This window comes from Haliotis rufescens, unplaced genomic scaffold (assembly GCF_023055435.1).
Source record: "Haliotis rufescens isolate VD_foot unplaced genomic scaffold, xgHalRufe1.0.p SCAF_1, whole genome shotgun sequence".
Taxonomy (NCBI): Eukaryota; Metazoa; Mollusca; class Gastropoda; order Lepetellida; family Haliotidae; genus Haliotis; species Haliotis rufescens.
The window spans coordinates 72,774,974-72,791,298 of record NW_025963779.1 but is presented as its reverse complement, the minus strand read 5'-3'; the positions used below and the strand labels follow the sequence as shown (position 1 = coordinate 72,791,298).

The 16,325-nt window shown below is 44.5% G+C and overlaps 1 protein-coding gene across 13 annotated transcripts in view; it reads left to right on the top strand.

The window, feature by feature from the left end:
* Positions 1 to 16,325, top strand: part of LOC124139735 (WASH complex subunit 2A-like) — a 60,147-nt gene that overhangs the window by 5,125 nt on the left and 38,697 nt on the right. For 12 of the 13 annotated variants that reach the window (XR_007222483.1, XR_007222466.1, XR_007222477.1 and 9 more), the window contains exons 6-13: positions 1,144 to 1,317; positions 2,321 to 2,411; positions 4,243 to 4,304; positions 6,304 to 6,384; positions 8,589 to 8,753; positions 9,547 to 9,682; positions 10,196 to 10,267; positions 11,019 to 11,134. Coding sequence is in view for 6 of the 13 variants with exons in the window: in XM_046507038.2 (XP_046362994.2) it covers positions 1,144 to 1,317; positions 2,321 to 2,411; positions 4,243 to 4,304; positions 6,304 to 6,384; positions 8,589 to 8,753; positions 9,547 to 9,682; positions 10,196 to 10,267; positions 11,019 to 11,134 (897 nt within the window). In the remaining 7 variants the exon portion in view is untranslated. The remainder of the gene's footprint in view (positions 1 to 1,143; positions 1,318 to 2,320; positions 2,412 to 4,242; positions 4,305 to 6,303; positions 6,385 to 8,588; positions 8,754 to 9,546; positions 9,683 to 10,195; positions 10,268 to 11,018; positions 11,135 to 16,325) is intronic. The other variant, XM_046507040.2, reaches the window with a different exon arrangement.

Sequence of the window (16,325 nt, the reverse complement as noted above, 5' to 3'; positions counted from 1 at the left end):
AGACGCTACATGTGTTACATGTGCTTCAGTGTAGGGCAGGACTGAAGCCCTAGAAACTCTCAGGAGCCAAGCTGCTGAAATGCAGTCACCCATCCAAGGACTCTCCGCGACCGACGTTGCTTAACTTTGCCTGATTTGAGACGTACGCTGTGCAGAGGACCACATACCACCAAATGGCCTAGCGTACTGTAGTAGAGTAATCTGATTCAATCTCTCAAGTTGTGAAGTAAGCTGCAACTAATGAGTACTGTCAATGTGAGTTTTTCCAACTTGGTGTCGAGCTAATGCAGAATTCTGAATGTAAGCTATACCTTTGCTGCTTGTGAAGTGTTTGGAGGCTATAGCTCGTAAACAAATATCACATAGCTGTCCACAGTCTGAATTTGGCAGATTTAGCCATGGATATTTGCGACAATGTTTTCTGGCACGTGCCGTGCCGAGCCAATCTCAGTGTCTACCCTCATAGACATAGTTGTATCAGTTTCCCAGACGACACAGTTACTTGTAATAGGGCTACAACTACGTACCCTGATCATAAACTTTTCATAGACCACTGACTTTCCCAGACTTATTCATTGTCAAGAGGATAGATTCACTCAGCCACTGAAAACAGTGCACATGTCTGCAGTTCGATATCACTGCTAGGCCAGATTGATGTCAAGGCATATGCTCAGAGCTGTTCTGGTTATTGTAGTTAACATGTTTGAGGGGAAAACAAATAAGATGCAAACAAGACTACATTTCCAGCTGTGCATAACAGACTGAATTTAGGCGTAATTTCAGTCTGTGGTAAAAAAGTGAAGATACTTTTCCAAACAAATATCCGCTTTGCAAAGTCATAGATACGCTGCAGTTACAATGAATATTATATGCACTCTATGCACATTTCTGCATTACATATGAATTGTCAATGTGACAACATGTGTCAAAAGTTTCTCTCAATTACAGGACTTAATAAGACTTGTTGCCTTAAGCAACATATTTAAAATATAGAAATGTAAAGTTCACACCTAAAGTGAGCTTAGAACTTTGTCCCCACTTCTTACCCCTCCTGATTCGTGTTTTGTTTTTGTGTTGATACACATTATGTACTGTATGTGTTGTGTGTACCACATATATGTATTAATGTGCATTTTATTCAAGGAGAAGACCAGAGAACAGCGTGAAGCAGCGCTGATACCCAAAGTCACTGAGGCTCTTCGATATGGCACAAATGTCATAGATGAGGCATTTGAGAGACTGGACACCAACATTGGTGACTCTGACTCGGAGGATGAGGAGGGGGGATACCGTGCGGACCCCATCCTGGAGGCCAAGGTGAGACAGGTGGACGCAATCAGGACACCAGGTGAACTGATGTGTTGGGAAGATAGGATGTATTCGTTTCTTTAAATTAGCCTTGTTTTATCTTCCATGGCATTCATTATTTATGAACCCATGCTTGCTGTAAAAGGAGACTGACTATGCTTGTCGTAAGAGGCAACTAACGGGATCGGGTGGTCAGGCTCACTGACTTGGTTGATGCGTGTCATCATATCCTAATTGCGTGGATCGAAGTTTATGATGTCAATCACTGGATTGTTTGGTCGATTATTTACAGACGGCTGTCATATACCTGGAATATTGCTGAGTGAGGCGTTAAACAACAAATAAAACAAATCATATTCCATGACTATTGTTAACTGATGTTTGTGAAGGGGGAAAGTTTTATTCCTTTTGGTAAAACACATCTTCCTGAGGCAAGAGAGTTAACTGACTGTAAAATTCCAGTTTCCACCCTTGCCGACCTAGGCTGGTATTATGGAGTTACGTTTTAACTGGACTAACGAGTCTATATATAGTCCAATCAAATTTGCACAATGAAATCGAAATCCAGTTCGTAAACTGTCATGCAGATTTCAGTCGATTGCAGGATTTGCAAAGCATGTGCACTGAAAACATGTCAACAGATATTTTCCAAATCTTTTCGTATTTTTAATCAAGGTGCTCACGTAGTTTGATGCACTCGCGATGTAAGACCCGTATTATCACAATATAGATCTTGATTATCGACCAGATCTTCTTGACTGGGCGTCGCCATTTTGTTTGAAGCAAGTGCATGTGATACGAGAGGTTGAATCTGATTGGTCCATAGGAGAGGCATAGAAGGGACAGAACTCGTAATAGCCACTGGTGGTGCTACGATCGAGCCAAGGAATTCCAGCCTAATTCGGCAAGGGTGGAAACTTGACTTTTAAAGTCTGTTAACTCTCTTGCCTCGGGAAGATGGGTAAAACAGTGAGTGAATGTTTCCATAATCATTTGTGAAAATCCCACACAGGATCCATACGTGACCCGCTACTTGCCTTTGTTGATCGGCAGTCCGGGATTCTTGGAGGATGATAATGTCGGCCTTGTGGAGGATGTCTCAGGTGAGTGCTACACATAGAGGTCATGACAACAGAGACCACATCTGTTGTAGAGCGTCCTCCCAGAGAGCGGAAGGGCAGGGGTTCGATCCCAGCCCGCGTCATACCAAAATATGTTAATAGATCGTACTTGTTGTTGCCCTGTCTGGCACCCGGCATTAAGGGGCTAAAACAAGGACTGTTCGGCTCAGAGTCGGTACACTGTGTCTGAGTGGGGTATTCTTGTTAAACTGCGGAATGGTATCTCAGTTGGCTAGCACTATAAAACGGCTATGAAAAACGACTATATTAGTCCGGACACACACATACACGTACGTGCAACCCATGAAGATCCGGGGTCTCCAGCAACCCTTTCTTGCCGTAAGAGGTGACTCTGCTTGTCGTAAGAGGCGACTAACGGGATCGGGTGTTCAGGCTCGCTGACTTGATTGATACATGTCATCGTATCCCAATTTCGTGGATCAATGCTCATATAATCAATCACTGGATTTTCTGGTCCTGACTCGATTATCTACGGACTGCTGTCATATAGCTTGAATATTGCTGAGTATGGCATTAAACAACAAACAAACAATAATCTTGGACGCGACATTCAAGCCCGTTTCATTTCACCTCACCTCATTACAACAGATGTGTCCAGCCCAATAAGGTATGGAACACAAACTATTAGGGCTGGGACGGGTAACTCGGGTACTCAGGTTGGGTGGGTACTGAGTAGGACCTGGGTACCCACAGGACTACCTGGACCCGTAGTTAGTTATGTGATAGATTGTTTAATGGCAAAAATTATCTAGAACTCTATGGTTACACTATAAGTGACAAATGTTCACATTTCTTTCTGAATATGCACACATTCCTCCTAACTTTATATGTTTGCATAATGATAAAACTTCAGTCAACTTCAGTGTATGCGTGACCAGATCTGTTTATACGTGTATCTAAATTTATTGTGACAGGAGTACGGTCAAAGTTTCCCAATCGGACATTTTGTACCTATCTCTTGAGACCTACAGCGGGTACCCAGGTAGGCTTGGGTAATAGGGGGGTGGCTACCCGGGTAGTAAATTTGGACTCGTCCCAGCCCTACAAACAATATTAGTAAGCTGAAATAACTCTTGAAGAAGATGATTTGCCCCCGTGGAGATTCAGGCTTAGAATTGCATCATAACAACCTATGCTGGTTGTAAGAGGCCACTTAATGGATCAGACTGGTGACTTGGTTGATGGCGTGTCATTCTACCTTGACAGGACCGCCTCCGTGGTCTTGTGGTAGAGCGTCCGCCCGGAGAGCGGAAGGTCCAGGGTTCGATCCCGGGCCGCGTCATACAAAAAGACGTTAAAAGATTGTACTTGTTGTTACCCTGTCTGGCGCTCGGCATTAAGGGGCTAAAACAAGGACTGGTCGGCTCGGAGTCAGTATACTGTGTCTGAGTGGGGTATTCATGTTAAACTGCGGCATGGTATCTCAGTGAGCTAGCACTATAAATCGGCATCAGTCCGGACTAGTACAAGCAGCCACACACACACATACACGTGCATGCACGTCGCTATATAAGTGCAATAATCTTGGACGCGACGTTAAACCCAATTTCACCTCACCTCTACCTTGACAGTGTGGATTGTTGCTCAGAATCTCAATCACTTGATTGTCTGGACCCGGTTACATACAGGCTGGCTTCATATAGCTTGAATATTGCTGCATACAGCATTGAACAACAAACACACTTGATGATTCAAAATATTCAACAAAAAAGATGTCATTTACAAAAAGGTATCTTTGGATTAAACATGTTTTTGTTTTTCGCCTCCATGTATTTTTATCTGGCAACTGCAGGAGGAGAGGAGACAGATCATGGCAGCATCAGCGAGAGTGAGGCTGAGAGGTCCGAGACAGAGGTGAGATGCACCAAGCTTATCTCATGTAGCTAGAGTATAACGTCATAGTGAGTAGGTAGATATGACCCTTGTAGCATCTAGGTAGACATGACGTAATCATGATAATGTCTATACAGTGGAATCTGGGTCAACCGGACATGTGGGGCTGAAAGTTTACTCTGTTTTAAAATTTGTGAGATTATGTTGCATCTCATAAATGTCATGTCATAAATTGTTTGATAGGCATTACTTAGAAGTTGACGGATGACAAGGTAGACACAATGTTATGGATAACAACTTCTTTAATACTGTAAAAAGCGGTGTTTCAAGACTGTCTTGCTTGACAATGGTATAAGGATCTATACCGAAACGTCACTTTTTACAGTATTAAAGAAGTTGTTATCCATAAAATTGTGTCTACCTTGTTTTTATGTCATGCCATGATTTGTTTAGAACATGCGCAATTGAAGACACATGTGCAACACATTATTTCTGAAAAATATTACATTGTTGCCTGGATCTTTACAAATCATCAGCCCCCAATAATGTAATATTTAGCAGATTATTGCTGAGAACAGCTGACTATGACTGAGATGTGTGAAAACTAAATCCGGATTAGGGTAAGGTCAGTTTCATGATAAATTGGTCGTTTGTCACAAAATTTAAAGAATCCAAAATGTGTGGTCCAGAGGGGTTAGATTGTCTGAACTATATAATTCAGAACTATAAATTTGAACTGGCATTTCTTGATATGAGGATTAGTCAGAGACTGATTTTCACAGATTCCACTGGATATTTAAAATGGTTAGGGTATAATCATTCAGATGAAATGTTTAAAACCAGCTTATGCTTATTTTAAGGCATATCATTGCAAGGTGCATGAAGCTGTGTTAATGTCGTCTGGAGCTGATTTGTTGGATGTAGCTATGACTTATAATGATAATATTTGCATGTTGCTTCAAAGGAGAATGTGAAAATGTAACATTTGGTCTATATATATAATGGTAATCGGATGTTTTATCACTAATGTTCTACTCCTTAACTCCAAACGTGCTGTCTGTAATCAGTGTACATAGTTGCATGGATGTCTATGTGTTATTTGTTACAGTATTAATAATTAATACAGTATTATGGGACATATCACTGTACTCATGACCTTTAGCATCATCTAGGAGATTTAACCACTGTAACATGGAACTAAATGCTCTTGATTTAGTGTCTACTTACCACTTCATGGCAGATGGTTGGCCTGTGTGCCACAAGCAACTTAGTGCAGTGACTGTGCTGTTGTATGGGAATGAAAACTGCTATAGAACAGCTATAAGAGCAGTATAAGTCTATACTATAGCTAGGACAGTCGTAAGCCTATGCTATGATTTGGGAGCTAGGACAGTCATCGGGCTGTGATTATCCGAAATGAATGTTATGGTTTGGGAGCTAGAACAGACATTGGTCTGTGATTATTCGAAATGAATGCTATGGTTTGGGAGCTAGGACAGACATTGGTCTGTGATTTTTAGAAATGAATGCTATGGTTTGGGATCTAGGACAGACATTAGGCTGTGATTATCAAAAATGAATGCTATGGTTTGGGAGCTAGGACAGATATTAGGCTGTGATTATCAGAAATGAATGCTATGGTTTGGGAGCTAGGACAGACATTAGGCTGTGATTATTGTCAATCAGTGATAAAGGTCAGTCTTAGAGATGTGGACTGTTACTGTTATTGTATGCAGTATTTTGGGAGGGGGTTAGTCATAGCACTGAGATTGCTTTGTGGAAAACCAGAATGCCAGGGAACAATCCACCAACAAATAGCACCTAAAAATTAAGTTAATTAAATAATATGCGATCAAAATTTCTTTCAATATGGAAATATTGAAGTCATATTTCCCAAGTTGCCTACCACTACACTGAGTCTTGTCAAGGTTTGTAAAACGGCCACACTAAGCGAGCTCCCTCCCTGTTGATGGCCTGACCTGCTGTTGTATCTCAGTTTGTGCATGTTTTACTTGTGTAGTCCGACTCTGAGGTTGAGGAGAGGAAGAGAAGCAAGGCCCGTCGTGCCACCCGTGTATCGGACGACTCTGATGAGACAGAGGTAGAACTTGTCTTTGTAATTTTCTTAACTAGTTATGGGACAATTTTAAGAACCATTTTTTTTTCAATAATTTCAGATGTTGATGGTAGATTTTGTTCCTTTGTTGTCTTTCATTTCTCGTCTCTTTGATTAACACAACTAGAGTTAGTTAGCATGGCTAGAATAGTGTCTTCCCCTGATACTCTACACACGTCTGAATACAGTGACACCTTATTAATCCGGAGGGTACTTTTGTCCATAGACTAGCCACTCATGGATTGTGGCCTTGCTATATAGAATATAAATATGGATGTTAATAAAATGATAATGCAGTCATATGGTTTCCTAACTTACACTCTATGATAATAGGGAGCTTTAGTCTTTCAGTTATTTAATTCATGGAATCAGACCAATGGAGATCTTAACCAAAGTAAGAGAAAAATTAGATGAAATGCATATTTTAAATAACTTGGATGCAGCTTTTAGAAATGACTTACTTCATTGAAGTTCTGATAATTGATCACTCAGTTGACAGCAGGTGTTTCTTTGATTAGGCAAATAGTGAGGTTCTAGGTTTCTAGGATATTTTTGCACTTTGCAGCGTTTGCATGCCAATCCAAATGCAACACTTCTGGGTTAGAGTTTGGATTATTAGTGTTAATAAGGGGGACTGGTTTTTTTAAAAAACTTATAGGGTTTCAAGGCTGATGTGGCTCGGACAAATGGAGTTTCAGGGCCGACTAGGTTTGGACTAATGGGATTTCAGGGCCGTCTTGGTTCGGTCTTATGAGGTTTCATGGTCGACTTGGTTCTGACTAATGAGGTTTCAGGGCCATTATGGTTCTGACTAATTGGGTTTCGGGGCTGACTTGGTTCAGACTAATGGGGTTTCAGGGCCGACTTGGTTCAGACTAATGGGGTTTCAGGGCTGACTAGGTTTGGACTAATGGGGTTTCAGGGCTGACTAGGTTTGGACTAATGGGGTTTCAGGGCTGACTTTGTTTGGACTTATTGGGTTTTTGAGTTGATGTGTTTCAGACTAATGGGGTTTCAGGGCCGACTTGGTTCAGACTAATGGAGTTTCAGGGCCGACTTGGTTAGGACTAATTGGGTTTCATTTTAGATATTATTGCAGCATGTTCTCAATGTTGTGCATGAACTGCTTTGTTGATGATGTAAGATGATGGTATCTGAAACATGCTGTCAACTTCCTGCTATAGCTGCATATGGGCCTGGTCTACAGTGGATGATGGGATGTCAGTGCATGCCATGTCAGGTGTGGGTGCGTTGATCTGTTCGCTCACAGAACCCAACTCAACAATGGCTGTGGCTTGAATGAGTTCATCCAAACATCTAACATTGCTTCTAGGGAATGCTCCTCTTCTTTGGAAGATCAACTAGGTGTAGAATGATTGAATGTCCTATGTGGTGTACATGTCAACAGATTGTGTTTCGAGTACGATAAGATCATACTTTAAGTGTTTCATGTTCATAATGTTGGACAGGAACAATTGCATGATGTTTCAAGTTTTTCTTGTTTGATTTAGGTTTATTAGGTTTGAGTAATATTTATTTTGTGTACTATGTTTGGTAGCTATTTTAAATGTGTTTCACGTTTGATTGGAATATATCAGATGATTCATATTATTGAGTGTTTTATATTTTATATAAAAACTTGACAATTCTTTCATGTGTGATAGAACTCGATGTACGCTGTTTCATGGTTGATTTTGGTATTTGTCTTGTGTTTCATGTTTCATGTGAGCAAAGTAGAGTACTAGTATTTCATGTTTTAAACAAGTTTCTTGCAAGTGGTCAGTTTCATGATTACATGAATTATATATGAAAATATATATATATTGTATATCAAGTGTTCTATATCAGGTATTCCATATCTTATAGGAGTACCTATAAGGTGTTTCCTATTTTGTATAAGTTCACTTCATGTGTTTAATAAAAGTATATAATCACTGTTTCACTTTTGATAGAAGTATATATCAAGTGTTTCATGTTTGATCAGAATATTTACCAATTGGTCCATATTTGATAAGAGTATATATTGGGTGTTATATGTTTGATAGTGACGAAAAAAGGTGTTGCATATTTGCTAGGAACAGATATGTGTGAGATGAGTATAGTTCAAGTGTTTCAGTTTTCATTGGAGTGTATATCAGGCTTTTCATGTTCGCTAGAGGTCTATACCAGGTGTTGTGTATTGTCGTCAGAGTGAGGATGATGATGAGGAGAGTGATGAAGACATGTTCAGCACCAAACACAAGAAGCATGTCGATGATGACAGCGATGACGATGGCGACGGGAGTGAGGAGGCAACCAGCTCGGAGGAGGAGAAGGGTGACGAGGAAGACACAGAGAAGCCTGGTGCTCCTGCTGTGAGTATCAAGCATCTCAGGGATGAACTCTGCAGGATGAACAGAAATAGTCCTTCATGAATAACAAGTCAAGATTACCGTATTCGACGTAATAAGCATCCTGCTCAAATAAGCGCCCAGGGCGATATTTGCTAATATATTGGCTAGGGAACAATCCCAATAAGCACCCCTTCCAAGTTTATCAATGTACACAAGACTTATTTATTCGTGTATACTACGCACTTGTGTGTTATATGCACCTTTAATTATGGGCAATTAAATTCTGGAAAATATATCTGTCATGTATAATATGCACAGACTTTCTTTTGTATCATTTCAGGCTGTCAGCAAATACCATGAAATTTACAATCTTTGAACTCTGTTGTTTTTTTCTCACCAAATTTATACTCTAATAAGAGCCCCCTATTTCTAATTTTGAGAGCACCATGGGCGCTGATTACGTCGAATACGGTAATAGCCATGGAATATGGTCAGTATTAAGGTCACTCACATGATATGTAGACAGATACATTTGTCTATTTGACTCAAATTCAACCTAAAAACATGTTTCCTTTAAAAACAGATAACATTTGATGGAAAACCAAATTGGTGTGTCTTGATGAGGTCAGTGGTTGTGTCACACTCCAATTGCTTGAGATGATTCATTTGCCAAATATTGATTTATTAAGGCCAGATTAAACTTTATCACTTTGCCACATGGCAGTTCATCATCCAATATTATGAGTATTGCTCAGTCATGCTGTCTATTGCTGGATGAGGCAGGATGTGTAAGAATGTGTTATGAATTTTCCAGGGGGGTGGAGGGCGGGACTTTGCTTCTGAGTTGGCTGCCAGGATAGGAGCTGCTGTTCCCAAACCCTCTCCTGCTGCTGCTGCCGACGACGATGATGATGCAGAGCGGGAGGTTGAAGAACAACCCAAACAGACTGGTGTGTTTATGAGTACCTATGTAACAATGGTACCAGGGTAACCATGTGTGTCAGGTTACCTGCTGCGCCTAGTGTACACAGTGCAGTAAGGCCAGACTGTTTTTTGGGGGGGTACAGATTTTGACCGTGAAAGATTTGGTCGTTAAAAAATGTGGTGTTTAAAAGTTTGATTTGGATCTGTAGGTGATAAAAATAAATATAGTCCTGGTTTGGGTCTTTATATATAGTAAAATCTGACAGCGGCATTCATTTTCATTTGTAATGTCAAAGTGGTCTTTACCGTTGGCAGTGTTAAAAATACTTTATCATAATGATTTCTTTTCTTTTCTGAATTTTCAATGTCTAAGGTTGGTTGATCTGTACACCAAGAAAACAAAATGAAGTGGGAAGGCCAAATGTCTGTCCCAGTGACACACAGCGATGTCTCTATCCTTTAGGTCAAATGTCTGTCTCAGTGCTACACAGCGAGTCTCTATCCTTTAGGTTCCTGCTGCAGACATGTTTTCATTGCAGCTAGGAAAAAGACTGGTAAGAAAGAAAAGAAACACAAGACAAAAGCGAAGCAAGTCAAGGCTGATGATGAAGGTTTGTGCAGTCCAACATGTGAAATAATGTCAGTAGGACACACTGCTAGTTATCCCTTACAGCCCCTTTCAGATGTATGAATGTTACAGTAAAGATACTTTTTTGTGAGCTTGGTTGTTTTCACCGTCTATTGAGGGCTGGAGTAGGATGTTAGCTGGGAGTGTTTGTCAGCCCTAAGACAGGAATGGGTGGGGTCGGTGAGTTGAGATTCAGAGAAAGAGAAAGGTCATTAAAAACTGGACACTTTTGAGTGAAGATCATCAGCTGTTTTTCACAATCACACCCTGTGGTCATTAGGAGACAGGATGCTCCATAGCATCTCGCTGAGGACATCCCACCAGACCTGTGAAGATCCGGGGTAGAATAGGTCTTTAGCAACCCATGCTTGCCGTAAAAGGCGACTATGCTTGTTGTAAGAGGCAGCGGGTGGTCAGGCTCGATGACTTTGTTGATGCATGTCATCCTATCCCAATTGCGTGAATTGATGCTTATGATGTCAGTCACTGGATTGTCTGGTCCAGACTCGATTATGTACAGACTGTCATCATATAGCTGGCATATTGCTGAGTGCAGCGTTATACAACAAATATACAATATATATACGACATCACTCCAGGCTGACATGAGTTAGTGCTACGGTGATCATTGGAATACTTCGGCCAGAGCTTGAATATTGCAACTGTTTCTTTGCAGTATAGAAGAATAAACTGCAAGAAATGAACAAGTGTTTATTCTGGGTGATGTATTTCAGATCTGTTCAGTGCCCCTGCTGGTGGTGAGGAGGATGAGAACACACCGTTCGGGAAGTCTGGTGGATTGTTCACCAGCAGCAAGGGTCTGTTTGATGATGACGAGCAGGAAGACTCCGTGAGTAGGAATGTATATGTGATAATATTTGTCCATTTATAATGTGCCATTCTATTCACAAAGTAATTGCTCATGGTGCTACATTATTATTCACGTTTGAAGATCCTGTTAGAATAGATCTTCAGCCTCCCACGCTTGCTGTCAAAGGCAACTATGCTTGTAAGACGCGACTAACAGGACCGGGAGGTCAGACCCGCTGACTTGTTGATGCATGTCATCGTATCCCAGTTGCGTGGATCAATACTCACGATGTTAATCACTGGATTGTCTGGTCCAGACCCAATTACTTACAGACCGTCCAATATCTGTAATATTGTTAAGTGTGGCATTAAACAACAAACAAACATTATTGTTACCCTCATCAATGGGTCAGTGTGCACTCAAATTTCATTCTCAGCTGCCTTAGGAATGTTCAAACCATGCTGCCTTATGAAACGCTAGAAGGTTTACAGTGGTATCCACTCAAGCTGGGTGAACAAAGGTTATTTCTGATAAAGTCTCTTGCCTTAGAAGACCCCACATGTAATCTGTGTTTCAGTGTCGGGCAAGACCAAAGTGTAGTTTCCCTGTTTGTTAGACCATGTGTGAAATGGCCGCTGTGTGTTTCAGGGTGGGGCAGGACCAAAGTGTAGTTTTACCTGTTTGTTAGACCATGTGTGAAATGGCCGCTGTGTGTTTCAGGGTGGGGCAGGACCAAAGTGTAGTTTCCCTGTTTGTTAGACGATGTGTGACATGGCTGCTGTGTGTTTCAGTGTCGGGGCAGGACCAAAGTGTAGTTTCCCTGTTTGTTAGACCATGTGTGACATGGCTGCTGTGTGTTTCAGTGTCGGGGCAGGACCAAAGTGTAGTTTTACCTGTTTGTTAGACCATGTGTGACATGGCCGCTGTGTGTTTCAGTGTCGGGCAGGACCAAAGTGTAGTTTCCCTGTTTGTTAGACCATGTGTGACATGGCCGCTGTGTGTTTCAGTGTCGGGCAGGACCAAAGTGTAGTTTCCCTGTTTGTTAGACCATGTGTGACATGGCCGCTGTGTGTTTCAGTGTCGGAGCAGGACCAAAGTGTAGTTTCCCTGTTTGTTAGACCATGTGTGACATGGCCGCTGTGTGTTTCAGGGTGGGGCAGGACCAAAGTGTAGTTTCCCTGTTTGTTAGACCATGTGTGACATGGCCGCTGTGTGTTTCAGTGTTGGAGCTGGACCAAAGTGTAGTTTCCCTGTTTGTTAGACGATGTGTGACATGGCCGCTGTGTGTTTCAGTGTCGGGCAGGACCAAAGTGTATTCTCTTTCTGATTAAATCCTCCTTGGGGCACTTATTGCATTTTCCTTGCTCAAGAAAATCTATATGACATAGTTGTAACCATTTTCCTTAATAAAAAATGTTACCACACAAAAAACTTCGTTTTTGTATGATATACGACCACCCTTACGGGGCCTCACCCCCAACGGCGCCTCACGCCAGGGGGAGCAACTCTCACCCAAATCACTTTCCTTATGTCATCTGTAAGAGACAGACGTGTTGATTTTTCACACAAGACAAAAATAAGAGAAATCTATCGTTCGACAAGAACCATGGCTGACCAAACTGTATGTATGGTACATTTCTTTCTTTGCAAAGGCGTAATACCTCGCATTGTGAAGTTATAGAGTTGTAATAATACGCCACGTGCACGGTACCTTTGAATTCAAATGGCCGTAATGGCGTCCATATTGTAGTTCCACGGGCTGATACATGTAACACCAAGGCCATTAAGAAACGGCTTGGGGTTTTGTTATATCATACAGCATTGGTCTACAATTTTTTCCTTTACAAAACCCAAGGTGGTGTGTTAATTCATAAACTACACTTACCTTTTTTACGGGTTTTTACACCTTAGCGCGTAACACGCCCCTTTGGTGTTATAATTATACTACACATTGGCTATTAGTATCGCGTTACAAATCGCATTCTACATTACGCCTTTGCTTCTAGTTTCACAATTTATGCACGTTTCTTTCCGATCTTTATATCGCACTGATACACGTTGATACCCTTCCCGCCCACCTCAGAAATTACGGTCTTGTTTACAAGACCTTCAAACTGTGTACGGGTTGTTCTAAGACAGGCACGAACGCTGCCGAATATGTCTGGCGGAGGACATTGCCTTTACCCCCCGGGGCCCCCAAAAGAGACAAGTTGACTTGTTCCACTTTAAAGAGGTCTATTAAAGGCGGGGGTAGATATCAGATCTACTAAGACATCCCCCCCTCCCCATCTAAAAAGGGTAAAAAAGCTGCCGAGATTGTCTCCCCCGCTCCCTCTCCGGGGGCCGGGGGAGAAGGCTCGAGGGTCCCCGTAGTAAGCACTGCACCCTCTCCTGCACTGTCTTTGGCAGACTTTTCTGCGTTACTTAAGTCGCAGATGGCGTCGATGATGGAGGAGGTAAAGTCTCAGCTCCGAGAGGAGATGCGGACCGAGCCTTCCCCGTTGTCGGCGCCGGACGCGGCTTCGAGACCTTGTGATATGCCCGGCGTCGGCCGAGGCAGGCAACTTGGTCTCGGGGACGATCTCAGACCGGGCTTCGGCGCTGGCTCGAGGTCGCTCCCCAGCGGAGGGGTGGCGGGCGCCGGCCCGTGCACTACCGACGCACAATTTTTCCCTAGCGGAGCCAGACGCCTCTTCCGAGGCCGAGGCTTTCACTAGTGGATTCGTAGCCCGGAGCCAGGGGGGTTCCCTTGGTCTCGGGGACGATCCGAGACCGAGCTTCGGCTCCGGCTCGAGGTCGCTCCCCAGCGTAGTGGTGGCGGGCACCGGCCCGTGCACTACCGACGCACAATTTTCCCTAGCGGAGCCAGACGCCTCTTCCGAGGCCGAGGCGTCCACTAGTGGATACCTAGCCCGGAGCCAGGTTGGTTCCCTTTGTCTCGGGGACGATCCGAGACCGAGCTTCGGCTCCGGCTCGAGGTCGCTCCCCAGCGTAGTGGTGGCGGGCACCGGCCCGTGCACTACCGACGCACAATTTTCCCTAGCGGAGCCAGACGCCTCTTCCGAGGCCAAGGCGTCCACTAGTGGATACCTAGCCCGGAGCCAGGTTGGTTCCCTTTGTCTCGGGGACGATCCGAGACCGAGCTTCGGCTCCGGCTCGAGGTCGCTCCCCAGCGTAGTGGTGGCGGGCACCGGCCCGTGCACTACCGACGCACAATTTACCCTAGCGGAGCCAGACGCCTCTTCCGAGGCCAAGGCTTTCACTAGTGGATACCTAGCCCAGTGCCAGGTGGGTTCCCTTGAACCTCCGGCACCTCGGCACCGGGACTCGGCCTCGGGCCGGGTGCAGAGACACGTGCGGGACAGGATTGTCCATGTACTGCCTCAGGTTGCTGCGCCCATGCCAGAGTCGGAGACACCCAACTTGACTAAGGTCAAGCAGGGCCGGCGGTTGCCCCCCCTTTCCCGTGTGCGGTGCGGAGTTGAAGGCTGCTTACATATGCTTCGAGGAGCAATATCATAATGCATGCCAACAGCTCCGTGTGTCCGTACACTCCGCGTATCTGTCGGCTGTACAGAGGGAGTTAGCGGGAGAGGGGCCGGCCGACTCTTCGGAGTTGGCCGCGCAACTAACATTATCTTGCGCGAGACGCTATTCGTAGCTGTGCATCGCAGATGATGTGCGCTGTTATGTGCATGCGCAGGCGGTGGATGTCGGTATCTAAATACTCGACTTACACACGCCAAGACCTACTTGCTTTGCCGTATAAGAGGGTGCCACCCTCTTCCCTGGGGCTCAGCAGGCGGTCCGAGAGGCTGCTCAATTGTATACTTCCATCAAAGACTCATAAGGCCTTGTTGGAGGTACCAAGCGTTAAAACCGCGTAAGCGGGCCTCTCCAATTGTCCCCTCCTACGCTAACGCACGGGTCAGACGTCCACACCTGCTTGGAAGCCGCCGCTTCCTTCAGGTATAAGGGCGCCGTGAGGAGCAAGAGAGGCACGGGCCGGGGCAAGGCAGCTGGTCGAGGCCAACAGCTTTTTCGCGGGGCTGGGAACGATGGGTTCCCATTAGCGCCCGAAGAGCCCCGGGTGAACCCATAGTCGCAAGTTATCGGGAAAACTCATCCGCTCCTCCACTTTTCCGGGATAAAGCACACACCGGTGCCTGCTACCCGAGAGAAGGCGGAATTCCTCCGTGCCGAGGTCGACGCACTTCTTATGAAAGCTGCGATCGAACCGGGTCCCGAGGGACAGGAAAGCGAGGGCTTCTACTCGACTTGTTTCCTAGTCACCAAACAGTGATCTCAACTGTCGAGACAGGAGAATGGCTAACGTCAATAGACTTAAAATACGCCTATCTCCACATACCAATACATCCAGAGTTCAAGAAATACCTGAGGTTTTCTTTCGACGGGAGGTGTTATCAGTTCAGGGTTCTACCATTCGGGATCTCCACGGCCCCGAGGGTGTTCACCAAGCTGATGTTGATTCCCGCCCAAGTGGCCAGGTCAAAAGGTCGGTTCTGCCATCCGTACCTCGACGACTAGGTTACTAAGAGCTCTATTGCAATCCCTGAGTCAGATAGCTACACAACAAGTGATAGATATTCTGATCACTCTAGGGTGGATGGTCAATCTCAAGAAGTCAGATCTGAGCCCCACTCAGAATCTAGTCTTCCTAGTGGCTAATTTCAACACGGTGAGAGGACGTGTATCTCTGTCACAAGATATCAAGTCCCTTAAGCGCAAGTCACACTGCTCGTACATGGCTCCAGTTACTGGACAACATGGCGGCGACAGTGGATTTGGTCTGGCGGGCGCGCTTGAGAATGAGTCCCATTCAACAAGCACTCCGTCGACTTTGGGCGAACTCGGAAGATCTCGAGACTGTGCTCGAGACTCCGTAGTGGCTCATTACACACCTCCAGTGGTGGACCGAGGTCGGGAATCACTCCCGTTCCGTCTCTCACAGTTCAAACAGACGCGTCACTCTCCGGCTGGGGAGGCGTTCTGAATGATCACACTGCCTCGGGACTATGGTCCCAGCAGGAGATCAAACTGCATATCAATGTGCTAGAACTGAGAGCGGTCAGGTTGGTGTTCCAACGCTTCCCGGATCTGCTTTGTGGCCAAGTGGTTCGTCTAGAGATGGACAACCAAACGGCGATGACTTACATCCGGAAGCAGGGGGGAACGGCGTCTCCGTCGCTTCGACGAAAGACGTGGCAGT